Raw genomic sequence first — 15,863 nt, forward strand, 5'->3', positions numbered from 1 at the left:
ACCGAAAGTACTAGTCAACCGAAATCCGTCACCCTTTTCAGGGACGGCCTCCTCCTCATTTCTATTAGCCTCGTAGCCCCAGCACGAAACAAGGAGGCCGAAGATCCGCAGAGGTCTTGGACAGTCGTCTACAGTTGAGTTAATGTAGGAATCGTACGTTTGTTTGCAACTATTCCTTTAATGACAGCAACGTAGCTCAGTTTCAGAAGGTTATTTAGACAACGTGTTCATCAGGTCCACCTTCTGCTCCAACTCGGCATCCAGGAGTGCCTAAAGCGCACACACACACAAAGACCCACACGTTACAAAACACCAACGTTAACATCGTAAACCTGTGTATTTGCGTACTGGAAGTATTCGGTAAACATACAAGCTCTCTTTTTGCCTCTTCGATCTTAACCCGAGCCAGGGCAGGACTCTGTGGAGCAAGGCATGAATATCACGTTAACGTTAAAATATGAAAACTGTACATTCGTATGCAGAAAAGCTCGGGATTCGTACGTCAACATGCCCCCCCCATTTACACTTGGGCAATAACATTTACACACAAGCTGTACTTACTTCAAATATAGTCAATACCTGGCTAGCCTCTAATATTATTACTTAATATTGTAGAACCGTAATCTGCATAGACAGCTAGCGATTAAAGCTATTAAAGGAGAAGTTCAGTACAAAACCCACGTACCGTGATTGATCACAGACACAAGATGCGGTCAATCAGCCAAGAAATTTTTGGTATCTGACGTGTGCTTCTGTGGTTTACAACGGGAGATGCTAGGCTAATGTTGCTAACAAACACTGGACTTAGACTGTCACCAATCTACTTATCTCTGTATACACACACACACACATCGAAATCGACTTACTTACTTACTTAGTCTATAAACACAAACATGTACCCCGCCACAAAGCAGGGAGCAGTTGTGCTCCCTCTGACTCTGGCTGCTGATGGCAAGCAGCATGACCCGGGATTCGAACCAGCGATCCTCAGATTATAGTGGCAGTCCGGCTCGGCGCCTGAACCGTGGCTTTGCTACTATTCACACCCGCCTATACTGAACAATACCAGGGAGCTAAACTGGGAGCTATTGTATGTGCAGCTGTTCTTACAGGGCTCAGGTCACTGTAGGGTTCCAGTTTCTTCATAAGTGGTGCAATTTCCTGCTTCAGTGCTGTGATTTTCTGTAAATGAAAGAAAAACAACAATTAAAGGACACAAATTACAAAACTAAAGAGTGGGTGGGCAATTCCAGTCCTGGAGGGCCAGGTTTAGTGGGTCTGACAGACCAGGGAAATCAGCCTCTGTTGCCCACCCCTGGCTATCACTTGATAGGAGCATCTAAAGCCATAATTGGACTTAGTCTGACAGTAATCACTGTGGAGGGGTTTAATCCAGTATGAATCTGCAGTGTGTGTGTGGCAGTGTGTACAGTCTGACAGTAATCACTGTGGAGGGGTTTAATCCAGTATGAATCTGCAGTGTGTGTAGTAGTGTGTACAGTCTGACAGTAATCACTGTGGAGGGGTTTAATCCAGTATGAATCTGCAGTGTGTGTGTAGTAGTGTGTACAGTCTGACAGTAATCACTGTGGAGGGGTTTAATCCAGTATGAATCTGCAGTGTGTGTGTAGTAGTGTGTACAGTCTGACAGTAATCACTGTGGAGGGGTTTAATCCAGTATGAATCTGCAGTGTGTGTGTGTGTAGTAGTGTGTACAGTCTGACAGTAATCACTGCGGAGGGGTTTAATCCAGTATGAATCTGCAGTGTGTGTAGTAGTGTGTACAGTCTGACAGTAATCACTGTGGAGGGGTTTAATCCAGTATGAATCTGCAGTGTGTGTAGTAGTAGTGTGTACAGTCTGACAGTAATCACTGTGGAGGGGTTTAATCCAGTATGAATCTGCAGTGAGTGTAGTAGTAGTGTGTACGGTCTGACAGTAATCACTGTGGAGGGGTTTAATCCAGTATGAATCTGCAGTGTGTGTGTAGTAGTGTGTACAGTCTGACAGTAATCACTGTGGAGGGGTTTAATCCAGTATGAATCTGCAGTGTGTGTAGTAGTGTGTACAGTCTGACAGTAATCACTGTGGAGGGGTTTAATCCAGTATGAATCTGCAGTGTGTGTAGTAGTGTGTACAGTCTGACAGTAATCACTGTGGAGGGGTTTAATCCAGTATGAATCTGCAGTGAGTGTAGTAGTAGTGTGTACGGTCTGACAGTAATCACTGTGGAGGGGTTTAATCCAGTATGATCCAGTGGGCATCCTGTGCTCATACCTCCGAGAGTTGTACAATGGACTGATGGGTAAGGGGCTCCTCCATCTGTCTAGAGACCAGCTTGTCCTAAAATAACAAATGAGATCAATTAGTCTAGTAATGATTAATAACCAGCAATGTTATTTAAAAAAAATAAAAATAAATAAATAAATAAAAAATTATACACACACTGGGAGAGGGGTCTCACTGGTTCACATGCCCCTTCACACATACACACCTGTGCTATCTTGTTCCTGTACGTAAGGTCTCTGGATTTACTTTTCATAAAGTCCATATTGAGCAGCCTCTCCTCTGCCGTCGCCGCCTCCACCTGCTGGGCTTGCGTGGTCCTCCTCAGGTCCCTAACAGCAACAGTCATTACTTAATCATTGTAAGTGTAAGCAAATGATCTGATATCTGGACATTAATTTACAAAGGTGCCAACAAAAGGGTGGAGGGGGGCTTGGGTCATGCCCCTGCAATCCTATCACAGAAATAAATAAATAAATAAATAAAAAAAAGTTGGGAAAGTGAAACTGCTAGAACAGTCTGAAAACAGCAGCCATGGTTAAACTGTGGGTGGTTAAAGTGTGTGAAAAGAGGAGGGATTTTAAGCTGCAGGGTCGCTAGGGCAAGCAGAACACTGCACCGTTTCATTCGCCGATTCAGTAGGTCAGGGTTGCCAGATTTGGGATTTTACTGCAGTTATCAATACCTGGCAACCCCCGGAGAAACATGCCTGACCTCAATTATTCGTTATTCATTTTGGAAGATGCTGAAGAATGTCTATGGGATTTCGCACCCCTTCAGCCAAGGCCATAACTCACAATCATCCCAAAGGTGTTCAATGGGGTCGAGATCATAGCTTTATGCATTGCAAATAGAGGATTGCACCCAGCAGCCCGCTCTGTGACTTCGATTGACTCCTACCTTATGGCTGAGTTGAGCTAAGGCTGTTTATTCACACTTTCAAGTCACAATAATAGCACTCACAGTTGACCGGGGCAGCTCTAGCTGACGTGTGGTACAGGTGGCATCCTGCAATTATGCTATATGACTGATGGATTTTACACACCTGGAGGCTGTGGCTGAAACACTTAAAAAATGTGGGGAGGGGGGCGTCCACATACTTTTTACTTTTGACGTTAGAGTTCACCTTCTTGACTGACATCTGTTATCACACAGAACAGGCCTCACTTATCCATACAAACACACACACACACACACACACACACACACACACACACGTTCACCTACTCCTGCAGTTTTTTCCGTAGTATCATCGTGGACGCCATTTTTTTTCTCACGGCCGACAGCTCCCTCCCCAGCCTCCGGTCAGTCTTCTCCGCCTCAGCCAGGTCACTGGTCAGTTTGTTAACTGCAGGAACGAAGCTGCAAAGCAAGAGAGAGGTGATCAGCGCTGCCCTTAACTCACACGACCGTCTTACCACCTCAAAAATTGAAATTTAATCTGATAAAATAAAGAATATAAAAGTTTGAGACAGTCCGTTTCACCTCCCCACGGACATGTCCTTAACTTTAAGCGCCTCTGCAGCGCCTTCCAACACAGACAGCAGGTCCGACGTGGACTTGCACACACTTCCAGGTTGCAGCCCCCCTCCTTGGAGAAGTAGGTCCTGCAAGTGTGCACCTACAGGAATCACAAGGTAGAGAAGTCAGTTTACCGACACGACTGAAAAGCCGGGACGCGCCGATTTGGGGAATTCTACAGCAACGCCAATACCGTCGCTCTGGTACTCCGAAGCCTTCTGCCTGTGGTCATCAATGAGCAGCCTGACCTCTTCACACCTCTCCTCACTGAGCTGCACGAGCTGGTCCAGGAGCTCCATCGTACGGGTGTTCACTTCAAAGTCGGGTACCGCCTGATCCCCGAAAACCGACCCCAGCCATCGGTTCACCTGTGAACGAGGTCATCGGTTTAGGTACGGTTAGGCTGAATGGGGGCAAACACTGTGGACTGCTGCCAGCCAATGACATTAGAGACAATATGGATAAACTTAGGGATGATGAATTATGGGAATCGTGGGCCGATGCAGGTGTTCTGATACATATAAATTTGGGGGTAGGTAGGTAAACAGTAATAAGATCATAACAGCAGCTATAAGCTTCTTATAGCAAGACACAAGACTTATTGTCGTTATTGTTTATTTATTTATTTATCTCATTAAGACATTATCTATCTAATATTGCTCCAAAACACCTGCTGGAGACGAAAAATGAGTTATGACAGGCTTAGGGCAAATTGCTTTGGATAAAAATGCTAAAATGTGAACCATCAGCTGCCTTTTCGTGCGAACTTTCCGTTCCACCTTAAATGCTGCAGCAGTTCCATTCTGGCGCCTTGGGCGCCAGAATGGAACTGCTGCAGCATTTAAGGTGGAACGGAGTAATTCGAACAAGACGAAAAATTCAATTTTATAAACCTCACTCGTTACATAAACACCCTTAAACAGTTACCCAAACTCACCCTTTTGCTCTTTTCGCACATGTTTCCACCAAACTACGGATTTTAAACTTTTAACAGCAGTTTGTAAACACGACAAATCCCGCCATTCGCTTTCTACCGCTTTCTTCATCCGGGGCATGACAGCGTGAACACGATTGGCTGTCACAGAGCAGACAAACACGACTAACCAATGAACGCAGGCGTCAGCCCAGAGCCCGCCCCTTTTACAAGGTCGCGTAAAGGTTTTTTGTGTTAATTAATAATATGTTTATTATTTTAAGAATTAATATTATCGACAGATTAAGAATGCTGACTATATTATAAGGTTTTATAATAATTAATAATATATTTACTAATTTGCGTTCATGAATATTTACTTATATGTAGGTACTACTACTACTACTACTAATAGTAATTATAATATATAAAAATAATAAACAAATGAGGTCATAAAGTTAAGATACGTTATTAACATTTGGGATTTTCACAATAAATTACAATAAATTAATAAATACTGTGTTTAATCAGGACTATAACTGATTTTAAAGTAGTGGAGGGTGTGTGTGTGTGTGTGTGTGTGTGTGTGTGTGTGTGTGTGTGTGTGTGTGCTCACTACTCCAAGTCACTAGTGTCCGTAAAAACATTCACAACATACCCAGCATATAAGTAACAGGCAGACTATATAGACACAACACATGGGGCAGCCATGGCTGAAGGATAGAGAAGCGGCCTTGTGTCCAGAAGGTGGCTGGACATGACTGAAGTGCCCTTGAGGAAGGCACCTTGTGTGTGAATTGTGTGCAAATGGCGAATGTGCTTCCTTTTGACTAAAGACAATAATATACATACAATGTACTACATAGAAATTACAGTATTCATATTTATACATTGAGCAGGCAGTGTAAACAGCAACATTAGCATATTTGTTATTATTATTATTATTATTATTATTATTATTATTATATTATTATTAGTAGTAGTAGTAGTGGTAGTGGTAGTAATGGTATTACAAACAAAAATAAAGTGCTTTACAAAATGAGAAAAATTTGATGACCCATATTCATTTAGAGGGGACTCTTATTTTGTAATGCAGCAGCTGTCGTTTTCGCCTTACATACATACACAATGTACAGGCAATTTGTAAACAGCAACAAGAAATATTATTACTCAAGTTTTTATGTTTATTATTTTATTAATTCATAAAATACAAATGCATAATTATTATTATGTTAATAAATTATCAAATACAAAAGCAAAAAAAGTGCTTTAAAAATGCAGACGAGCCGTATTAATCGAGAGGGGGCTCTTATTTTGTAACAGCAGGCGTAGTTTTCTCCGTACATACTTACACAGTGTACAAGGAATTAATGAACGGCAACACTTTTATTATTATTAGCTTTATAATTCTGTTATAAAATACATCATACATACTTGTACATGCACAGTGTACATGCGATTTGTAAACAGCAACGTTATTATTATGTTATTAATTTATAAAATGCGAACACAAAACGCTTTAGACGAGTCCTATTAATTAAGAGGGGGCTCTTATTTTGTAACGCAGTGGATGCCGTTTTCACCGTACATATTTACACAGTGTAAGGAATTTATAAACGGCAAAAATATTATTATTACTAGTATTATTATTATTTTATTATTATTATTATTATTTTATTAATAATATATAAAACGCGTAAATCACACACTTAGACGAGCCATAATAATGAAGAGGGGGCTCTTATTCTGTAATGACCCAGATTAAGTATCTGCTGCCGCGACGCAGATTAAGTATCACCATCACTTACAGTGTAAGGAATTTATAAACGGCAAAAATATTATTATTATTATTATTTTATTATTAATGTATAAAACGATACAACTAAAAACGCGCAAATGACACACTTTAGACGAGCCATAATAAAGGGGGCTCTTATTTTGTAACGCAGTAGATGTCGTTTTCACCGTACATATTTACACAGTGTAAGGAATTTATAAACGGCAAAAATATTATTATTACTAGTATTATTATTTTTTTTATTATTATTATTATTTTATTAATAATATATAAAACGCGTAAATCACACACTTAGACGAGCCATAATAATGAAGAGGGGGCTCTTATTCTGTAATGCAGCAGATTAAGTATCACCATACACACCCCCCCCCCCCCTCTCTCTCTCCTCCACTCCGGTTCCGTTTCCGCCCCTCTCTCTCTCTCCCTCCCTCTATTTCAGCCGCTCCGTGTCCTCCATTTCACTCCTCGCGCTTCGGCCGCTCGGTGCAGCTCGCGCTCTCGGTATCAACACACAATGCTGTCCGTTCGCGTCGCGGCCGCTCTGGCCCGCTCCCTGCCCCGCCGGGCTGCCTTCGTGAGTGTCCTCCTCTCCTCCTCTGCTCCTCTCCGCTCCTCCGCTCGTGCTTCTCTGTTAATCTGCAGCGCTGAAGGGTGCGTGCAGTGTCTCCGCGCGCCGCCATCTTGGGCGAGCGAGGCCTAGTGCTCCGCTCGCGGGTGACTTTGTAAGAACGCCGCGCGGCGTTTACTGTACTGTACTGTACTTTACTGTACTTTACTGTGCGGTTAATTTAATTTAATTTACCGTAGCTGTACTGGTCAGTAAGCGCTCGTGCTGCTCGGTGCGGGGTTCGTGCGCGTCATGGCGAATGAATGACATTTAGCTGCTGAAGGTCAGGATTTGGGCTTAATTGCTACGTGTGCGTTCATAATGCAACGCGCTGCGACGCACGAGCTTAACATATCCACCCTTTTCTGCAGCAGCTGGGCTGAGGCTGTAGCTAGTATCGCTCTTTAAGACCGGATGCCGGGTTGGCTGTTAGCTGTTAGCTAGCGCTGTCATTAGCATTGCAAGCTAATGTGCCCAGTCACCAGAGGGGCTGGTGCTGAAATGCATGCATGCATGCATGTATGTATGCATGCATGCTTGCTTGCATTTGGGCTTGCAGTGATTCTTCTTTTTTTGGCTCGAGCCTGTAACGACCGCACTGCTGCAGAACCGGGTCTTTATTATTTGCCCTTCTGGCTGCGCTGACCCACTGAGGGGACATCACTTAGCTACATGGCAGTGACGTAGCTGTTGGCCGTGGCACTTGAAGGTCAACAGCCTGCATGTGCAGCTCCTCTGCACCTCTTTTAGGAGGTGAACCAGCAGGATCCAGGCTTCCTCGGGATGTTGATCCTCCTTCATTTATTTATGTATTTTCTCCTTTTCTCCACCAGGTTTCCAAGAATGTAGCAGCTGCTGCTTGTGTCGGGGCGAAGAACCTGCACACAGGAAAGCCATGGCTGCAGAAGACAGGTGAGACCGGCTTCCCCCGGTTCATTCTCCTCGAGCTTTTTTGCGCTGTTGGTTGTCAGCGCTGTTGATCGACGTGGTTTTGCGTTTTCAGGCACCGCCGAGGTTTCCAGCATTCTGGAGGAGAAGATTCTGGGAGCAGAGACTGGTGCCGATCTGGAGGAGACCGGACGCGTGCTGTCCATCGGTGATGGTATTGCCCGTGTTTATGGGCTGAGGAACGTGCAGGCCGAGGAGATGGTGGAGTTCTCATCTGGGCTGAAGGTGAGTGGGTGTTTGGGGCTTGGGCTTTGGGGGTCGTTGGGTTGAGGTCACGGTCAGCATGAGGGTGTAGTTCTGGGGTTGTGATGGCTTTGTACTGGCAACAAGGCTGTTGGTCATTTTTGCCGTCTGCTGGAATCCTCCAACTGGGGTTTTGGCTTGACTGCTTAAGGAATCAGTGCTAGTGGTGTTGCTGGTTGCTCCACCCTAATCTAAGATTACCCATTTGAGCTGGTGTGGTCCCAGTTTAAGGTGACCCATAGTTTTACTGGCGTTTATGACCTGAAGGACAGCTTGACCTATGCTACCTAACCTACCAAATACTTCCAATCCCGGATTGGAAAGCTGGAGTCAGAGTGCAGGGTGGGCTATGCTCCTGTGCCTCTGTAGCGGCGCGGTTTACGAGCATTGCTCAGGGGCCCAGCAGCAGAAGCACCATAAACCTGGGTGTTGACCACTGGCTATCTAGCCACTGAGCTCCTGTTGGCCCTATTGGTAAACGTCTAGAAGGTCGTTCCCCTTGAAGTACTGACTTTGTCTCCGGTCTCCAGGGTATGTCTCTGAACTTGGAGCCTGACAACGTCGGTGTTGTGGTGTTCGGTAACGACAAGCTGATCAAGGAGGGCGACATCGTGAAGAGAACCGGGGCCATCGTGGACGTGCCTGTTGGCGAGGAGCTGCTGGGCCGCGTTGTTGACGCTCTGGGAAACGCTATTGATGGAAAGGGTCCTCTGGGCTCCCAGCAGCGCAGACGTGTTGGGCTGAAGGCTCCTGGCATCATCCCCCGTATCTCTGTGAGGGAGCCCATGCAGACGGGCATCAAGGCCGTGGACAGCCTGGTGCCCATCGGCCGTGGCCAGAGAGAGCTGATCATTGGCGACAGACAGACCGGGTATGCGTTTAGGGATTTGGGGCGGTGGATGCGGTGGGGTCTGAGCTCATGCGTTAAAGATCCTCACTGTCGACTTTCTGTTTTCCAGCAAAACCGCCATTGCCATCGACACCATCATAAACCAGAAGCGCTTCAACGACGGCACTGATGAGAAGAAGAAGCTTTACTGCATCTACGTGGCCATCGGACAGAAGCGTTCCACCGTGGCCCAGCTGGTCAAGAGGCTGACTGACGCAGATGCCATGAAGTACACCATCGTGGTGTCCGCCACCGCCTCAGACGCCGCTCCCCTGCAGTACCTGGCCCCCTACTCCGGCTGCTCCATGGGAGAGTACTTCAGAGACAACGGCAAGCACGCCCTGATCATCTACGACGACTTGTCCAAACAGGTGAGGGTCTTGTTGTTGTTCTAGTTCAGGGGGTGGGCAACGAGGGCCGGCGTCCAGCAGAGCTTTCTCTGCTCTAACAGACACGCAACTGTATAGGAATCTGGCCCTCCAGAACCGGTGTTGCCCATCCCTGTTCTAGCCAGTGTCCAGTTTAACCCCTACTGGATCTACTCCACACTGGACACTACTTCCGTTCCCTATTCAGCCCCACTGATTTTAACGCCTCTACCGTCCCTCTTGCTCGTGTCCCCATAGGCCGTGGCCTACCGTCAGATGTCCCTGCTGCTGCGTCGTCCCCCTGGTCGCGAGGCCTACCCAGGTGATGTGTTCTACCTGCACTCCCGTCTGCTGGAGAGAGCCGCCAAGATGAACGACAACTTCGGTGGCGGCTCCCTCACAGCCCTGCCCGTGATCGAGACCCAGGCCGGAGACGTGTCCGCTTACATTCCCACCAACGTCATCTCCATCACTGACGGACAGGTGAGACCGCAGCTCTGTCAGTCGGTCGTTCAGCCAGCTGGCCAGATTTTGGAGCTAGGCGTTGAAGCTTGACTCATGCTGATCATCTCCTCCTCTTCTTCCTCCTTCTGTATGTGCAGATCTTCTTGGAGACAGAGTTGTTCTACAAGGGTATCCGCCCAGCCATTAACGTGGGTCTGTCTGTGTCCCGTGTGGGCTCCGCTGCTCAGACCAGGGCCATGAAGCAGGTGAGATTTGGCTTCCTTGTAATGACGTGATGAAGGTCCTACAGTTTCTATAGAGGAACCGCTTCCTCGCAGGTAGAAGAACCTGTTTTTGGAGTAGGTGTAGAGCTTTACGGCGCTGACCTTCTGAATTCCTTATCTCAGGTTGCAGGTACGATGAAGCTGGAGCTGGCCCAGTACCGTGAGGTCGCTGCCTTCGCTCAGTTCGGCTCTGACCTGGATGCCGCCACCCAGCAGCTGCTCAACAGGGGCGTCCGGCTCACGGAGCTTCTGAAACAGGGCCAGTATGGTAAGTATCACAGCACCCCCTACAGCAAGGGAGGGTTGGAGCTCAGTACTTCTCCAGCCTTCAGAGCCTTTTAGAGTTTAAACAGGTCTTTCCTGAGCCTGGATGCCCTTCTGAACATGCTAATTCCTTTCCAGCTCCCATGGCCATTGAGGAGCAGGTCACAGTCATTTACGCTGGTGTGAGGGGCCACTTGGACAAAATGGAGCCCAGCAAAATCACAAAGTTTGAGAAGGCCTTCTTGCAACACATTCGCAGCCAGCACCAGGAGCTGCTCGCCACCATTAGGTAAGATCGCCAAGTTGATTCTCAAACCAGTTCAAATGGCCGAGGACCTGGTGGTCCAGGCCAGCGCTCGGTCACCTTGACCGCTCGGCAAGGCTCTCGATCCATAGTGTCAGGTGGGGTGGGAGAACTCTGCCTTTCTTCTAACCAGCTTCTCTTCTGTTTTCAGGGCTGATGGCAAGATCTCCGAGGCAGCAGATGCCAAGCTGAAGGAAGTTGTGCTTAACTTCTTGTCTAGCTTCGAGTAATAGTTCCCGCCCCTTTTTGCTCATGTTTTGTCCATGTTCGCTTATAGTGCTCTGGTTAAATTTATACGAACGTCAAAACTTCACGTGGCACTTGATCCTCAATGTACAGAAATCTCCTAACCGAGAATAAAGTGTTCTACTCCAGTTTCCTGACTCTGCTGTATTACCGACTGGGGCCACGGGAGGGCAGTGTGTAGCTGGAGTTGGATTAACTGGATCCCCCTCTTAACTTTCTTTACCTTATACCTACAGTAAACGGGGCTTGTGATTTTTGACTGACCCTGATCTTCAGTAAGAGAAGGTTGGGGCCTACAGAATGGTGGTTCAGGAGATACCAGTCTCCACATGATGGCCTGTGATGGTTGCAGAACAGGAAGAACCTGAACATACCAGTAGTGTAACAAACTAAATGTGACTCTGGAAGCCCGGAAGAAGCAATTACATGGACTAGGATGCCTAAAGGGGGCTCAGTAATGCACTAGCAAACAATCGGAGCAGAAATTCTGCTAAATACACTACAGACAAAAGTATTGGGAGACCTGCTTATTCATTGTTTCTTCTAAAATCAAAGGTATTAAAGAGTTGATCCTGCTTTTGTTGGAGTAACTGTCTACTGTCCAGGGATAAAAGCTCTTAGATATTGGAGGAGCATTGCTGTGAGGAATTGATTGCATTCATGCTGGTGAGCATAGGATGTTGGATGGTCACCACCCCAATGAGCACGATCAATCATTCCAGCGAATTCACTGGCATTATTCAAGGTGCCAGTAAGTCCTACAGTAGCTGCATGTGTTTGTTAGTAGGGGCGTCCACATACATTTCCAAAATAGGAAGTGTTGCTACACTAATTAATGACCTAATGAACACTGAGGAACTGCAGTTGTTGGGCTTTATACCTTAAGGATGATGGTAAACAGCTCAAAGCAAAGAATCAAGCACATTCAGGGCCTTGGGTTTCCAGAAGACTGTGGTCAATCACTAAGTGGCGTTAAATGAAACAGTTGATTGTCTGACCCGTTCATTCAAAAGCCAGATGTTTAAGAGCTGAGGTCTGCTTGGAAGAGGAAGTGCTGTGGTCACTATGCCACGCCCCCCTCACCTCAGAAGACCTTTACTGCTTTTGTCTTTTGGATGCCTTATGGCTCTTGGGCTCTTATTAAATTAGTACCCTGACCCATTGACTGTGGAAAACATGGCTGCAGAGATTGGAGAACAGAGGTGGAACCAAAGTCACCTACTCATTTGGTAGCTCCGCCCCCTCCTCCCAGACCAAGTTCAGGTGTCTCAGACCACCTTTACTGAGCTTCCAGCACAGAAGCAGAGCAGATTTCCACCCTAGATGTCGAGTAACAGCTCCTCTGTGCACTGACCAGAAAGGACAGCATGCAGGTCCTGCTGCAGAAGACCAGTCTCTTTGAGCCAAGGCTGTCTGTCAATCACTTAATTCCTAAATGTAGCCCCGCCTTCTTATGATAATTGATTTCTGGGGATAAGAAAATAGGCCAATATCAGCACAGGGAGAACTAACTGCTGGAATTTGAAGACACTGGAGATGAGCTGATGGGCAGAGCTACGTGTCATACTGCCACCAGCCAGCAGAGGCCCTATCACTGTCCATGTTTTCCAGTCACTGCCTTGACCCAACCGAGTTGAAGAAACTTCATGCAATTTGAATTAAAAATTTATTATTCAATCATAAATAGAATCGCTTGGTGCATTTACATAAATAAACATTCACATGTGGATTTTTTTTAGGGGTTAGACAAACTACAGTAGCTCAATACAGAGAAACACCAAAAACAAAAACAAGCTGCACAGAAATCGGGTGTGTTGGGTAACGTGTGGAAGTGTGTGACGAACACTCGGAAGTGGATCTCCTCTAAACGCACCGCCGTGAACTGAAGCGATGGCAGAATCTACTGCAGAAGTGGAGGCGGGAACGTGAACCGTGCTGAAGGTGAGAGTGAAGGTGACTCCATGTCCCCCTGAAACGTGAAAACTGTGAGGGGTGCCCATCGTGAAGGAGGTAAAACTTTTGGGGCGGTCTGGAATTGGGTTTTATCCAGACTTGTTAAACGGCCTCGAGTTCTAGACTGCTGTGAAGAGCTTGTGAGTGTGTGTGTGTGTGTGTGTGTGTGTGTGTGAGAGAAGCAGTCTCAGACCCAGTACTGTTTGATGGTGATGGGGGGCGCGTGGTGTCTGTGTTTGGGGACGTGGTTCTGTGTGACGTAACTCGGGTCGTAATAATCCCACTCAAGGCCGGAAGCCCAGGCCCCTCCTGGGAAACCGTCGCTGTCCGCCGACAGGATGCGCAACGACACACCTGAGTGATTATTGGCAGAGGTTTACACACTGCATACGGTATTCTCACACACACACACACACACACACACACACACACACACACACCTGAAACTCAAACACAATTCAATTCATCATGCAAACGTGCCTCAAATAGACTGTGGCGTGATGTTCTACACCAATCAGCCATAACATTAGCACCACCTGCCCAATACAGAGTAATAGCCAGGATCCACACCTGACCGTTCGAGGCATCGCCTCGACAAGACCTCTGAAGCTGTCCCGTTGTATCTGGAACCCTAACGTTAGTAGCTACTGTTAGCAACAGATCCATCTTTAAGTCCTGGGAGTTGTGAGGCGGGACCTCCATGAGTTTTGGAGATGTTCTGACCCAGTTCTGACCCACTTGGAAATGTCCTGACTGAGCTTCAACACATCACCCCTTCAAAAACTGCCCGAATCCATAGCAGATGAAGATAACCAATGATCAATGATCCACCTGTCTACTGGTACTAATGTTATGGCAGATCGGTGTATAGAAAAGCAGTCTAAGCTTCTCACCCTCGTAAAAACGAAGGTGCTTCAACTGGTTCTTTGAGCGATGCCGGCGGAGAACCGGTTTTGGTTCCGTAAAGAAGCATGTCTGTATGGAGATGTATGGGTGTGAGGAACCTGCACGTCAGAACGGTTCCTCACACATCTCTACTACATGGGGCCTCACTCATCCACCGTCCCCAAGAAGAAAAGTCCTGTAGACAGATATTGGTGAATGAGGCTCTAGGTTCGGGTTCTTTATAGAACCCAAAGTGGTTCTTCTATGGCATCGCTCAAAGAACCCTCTGATTTAGGTCTGAATGCAGGTCATCTAAGTACTTTAAAGTTCTAGCTCATATACCAGAACATCTAACACATACCTTTTTCCACTGGACAGCAGGATCTACACCATATGGACAAAAGTATTGGGACACCTGCTCGTGCAATGGTTTCTTCCTAAATCGAGGTTTATCCTACTTTTGTTGGAGGAACTATCGGTCCGTTTGGACTCCATGTAAACAACACCGACTTTAAACCCACCTGCACTGGCGCCGAAGTCGCTGTCCAGCCCCGGTCCGGCAGCGGAGGAGGAGCTTCCGGATGCTACAAAGCAGGAGTTCTCCTGTGGAATGCTGCTGATGACCTCACCCTCGACATGGACTTTATCCAGAGATATGAGCTCCAGCTCCATGGTGCTGCTCCTGCGCATCATCCTGACAGGTATGGAAGCCCTCTGTGCGCGCACACACACACACACACACACACACACACACACCAAACCGGTCAAGCAGTATGACCAACTTGACCTCTAGCATGCCCCTCGTGACCATGCTGGTTGACTAGGCTGGTCCTGACCGGGCCGATCCACCAGTAGAACCAGCTTGACCAAACTACTCAAGCAGCTCGAGGACCAGAAACCATCATGACCATGCTGGTCGACCAGCACGACCAACCATTCTGACCAGCATAACCATCCAATGAGAACATGCACGCTATGCTGACCACCCAGCATAGGGTATGTTCCCACCTGGACCATCTTAGAACCTCTGCCAAGAAGGTCCACTGCAGCTCTACCGACGGTTCTGGACCTGCCAAAGTGCAGGCAGTGTTTACCCCGTTGTTTGCAGCGAGCGGCTCCGGTGAGTTCGGGGGCACGAGGTTGCAGCGCTCCGCCTCCGAGCCGCTGGACTGCAGCAGCAGGACCGGGGCGCTCCCTCTCAGCCACGAGCGCAGCGAGGCCGAGCCCGCGTACGTGGCTCCGTCCGGCCGCAGCAGCCTCACGCGCCTCTCCGCCGAGGACGCGAGCGACGACGTGACGGGCGGCCCGAGCTCGGGCGCAGACGAGAAGCACGTCGCTTTCCTCGCGTGACCGCACGAGAAGCGGGTGGACGGCGGGGACTGCGACTGCCGCTGCGACTGCGAGCGCGCGCTCTTCCTTCTCCTGGCGAGCAGCAGCAGCTTGTAGCCGAGCAGCATGCAGTGGAGCAGGAGCAAGAGCACGAGCGCCGAGGGGGCCAGCGCGAGCACCAGCAGCGCCGCGCCCGACAGCTCCGCGGAGGGGGTAGCCGTTACTAACGGCTCCGGCATCGCATTACAGTGAGGAGGGCGACGTCTCACTAAACCCACCGCTGCTCAGCCCCTCGGTTAAACCACTTAACCAGTAAAACAGCGCGAATATCAGCTTTACGGTCAAGCTACGGACGCTCGGCTCGAGCTGGACGTAAAGCTGGACGCAAAGCGCGCGACGACCGCGGCTAATACGTTAATATTAGCTACCGGCGAACGAGCGACGAATTATCGCCGAAACCACCACGATACAGTCCTCTCGTTTCAACGCAGGTGTGGTGAATTCACGCCGATTAAATTCCCTCGAGTCACCGCAGCCATTCTCTATGCTAAGCTAAGCTATGCTAAGCTAAGCTAAGCTAC

The 15,863-nt window shown here is 47.8% G+C and overlaps 3 protein-coding genes across 3 annotated transcripts; 1 reads left to right on the forward strand and 2 right to left on the reverse strand.

The window, feature by feature from the left end:
• Positions 1–23: 23 nt before the first annotated feature.
• haus1 (HAUS augmin-like complex, subunit 1) lies at positions 24–4,858 on the reverse strand. The gene is made up of 9 exons (XM_072662150.1): positions 4,745–4,858; positions 4,001–4,175; positions 3,772–3,907; positions 3,514–3,648; positions 2,495–2,618; positions 2,278–2,343; positions 1,111–1,182; positions 371–418; positions 24–270 (listed from the first exon to the last, which is right to left on the reverse strand). The coding sequence occupies exons 1-9, from the start codon at positions 4,763–4,765 to the stop codon at positions 211–213; spliced, it is 837 nt and encodes a 278-aa protein (XP_072518251.1). The 5' UTR covers positions 4,766–4,858; the 3' UTR covers positions 24–210.
• A 2,082-nt stretch (positions 4,859–6,940) lies between these two features.
• atp5fa1 (ATP synthase F1 subunit alpha) lies at positions 6,941–11,243 on the forward strand. Its single transcript, XM_072662283.1, has 10 exons — positions 6,941–7,092; positions 7,959–8,037; positions 8,129–8,298; positions 8,847–9,187; positions 9,276–9,576; positions 9,832–10,056; positions 10,176–10,283; positions 10,425–10,569; positions 10,704–10,854; positions 11,021–11,243. The coding sequence occupies exons 1-10, from the start codon at positions 7,033–7,035 to the stop codon at positions 11,097–11,099; spliced, it is 1,659 nt and encodes a 552-aa protein (XP_072518384.1). The 5' UTR covers positions 6,941–7,032; the 3' UTR covers positions 11,100–11,243.
• Positions 11,244–12,815: 1,572 nt separating this feature from the next.
• On the reverse strand, positions 12,816–15,576 carry hwa (huluwa). The gene is made up of 3 exons (XM_072662207.1): positions 15,048–15,576; positions 14,475–14,667; positions 12,816–13,422 (listed from the first exon to the last, which is right to left on the reverse strand). The coding sequence occupies exons 1-3, from the start codon at positions 15,519–15,521 to the stop codon at positions 13,256–13,258; spliced, it is 834 nt and encodes a 277-aa protein (XP_072518308.1). The 5' UTR covers positions 15,522–15,576; the 3' UTR covers positions 12,816–13,255.
• Between the last annotated feature and the right edge of the window lie 287 nt (positions 15,577–15,863).

Source organism: Salminus brasiliensis, chromosome 18 (assembly GCF_030463535.1).
Source record: "Salminus brasiliensis chromosome 18, fSalBra1.hap2, whole genome shotgun sequence".
Lineage (NCBI taxonomy): Eukaryota > Metazoa > Chordata > Actinopteri > Characiformes > Bryconidae > Salminus > Salminus brasiliensis.

Bases quoted from the DNA above. Each gene is read 5' to 3' on its own strand.
- haus1 (XM_072662150.1), bottom strand. From the start codon at position 4,765: ATGTGCGAAAAGAGCAAAAGG. The intron at 3,908-4,000 runs GTATTGGCGTTG...TGATTCCTGTAG, and splicing joins TTCGGAGTACCAGAGCGACG to GTGCACACTTGCAGGACCTA. The intron at 2,344-2,494 runs GTGTGTATGTGT...TTGTTATTTTAG, and splicing joins ACAGGAACAAGATAGCACAG to GACAAGCTGGTCTCTAGACA.
- atp5fa1 (XM_072662283.1), top strand. From the start codon at position 7,033: ATGCTGTCCGTTCGCGTCGCGGCCGCTCTGGCCCGCTCCCTGCCCCGC. The intron at 9,577-9,831 runs GTGAGGGTCTTG...GTGTCCCCATAG, and splicing joins ACGACGACTTGTCCAAACAG to GCCGTGGCCTACCGTCAGAT. The intron at 10,855-11,020 runs GTAAGATCGCCA...TTCTGTTTTCAG, and splicing joins GAGCTGCTCGCCACCATTAG to GGCTGATGGCAAGATCTCCG.
- hwa (XM_072662207.1), bottom strand. From the start codon at position 15,521: ATGCCGGAGCCGTTAGTAACGGCTACCCCCTCCGCGGAGCTGTCGGGC. The intron at 14,668-15,047 runs GTAAACACTGCC...GTGCGCGCACAG, and splicing joins CGCTCGCTGCAAACAACGGG to AGGGCTTCCATACCTGTCAG. The intron at 13,423-14,474 runs GTGGGTTTAAAG...ATAATCACTCAG, and splicing joins CGACTTCGGCGCCAGTGCAG to GTGTGTCGTTGCGCATCCTG.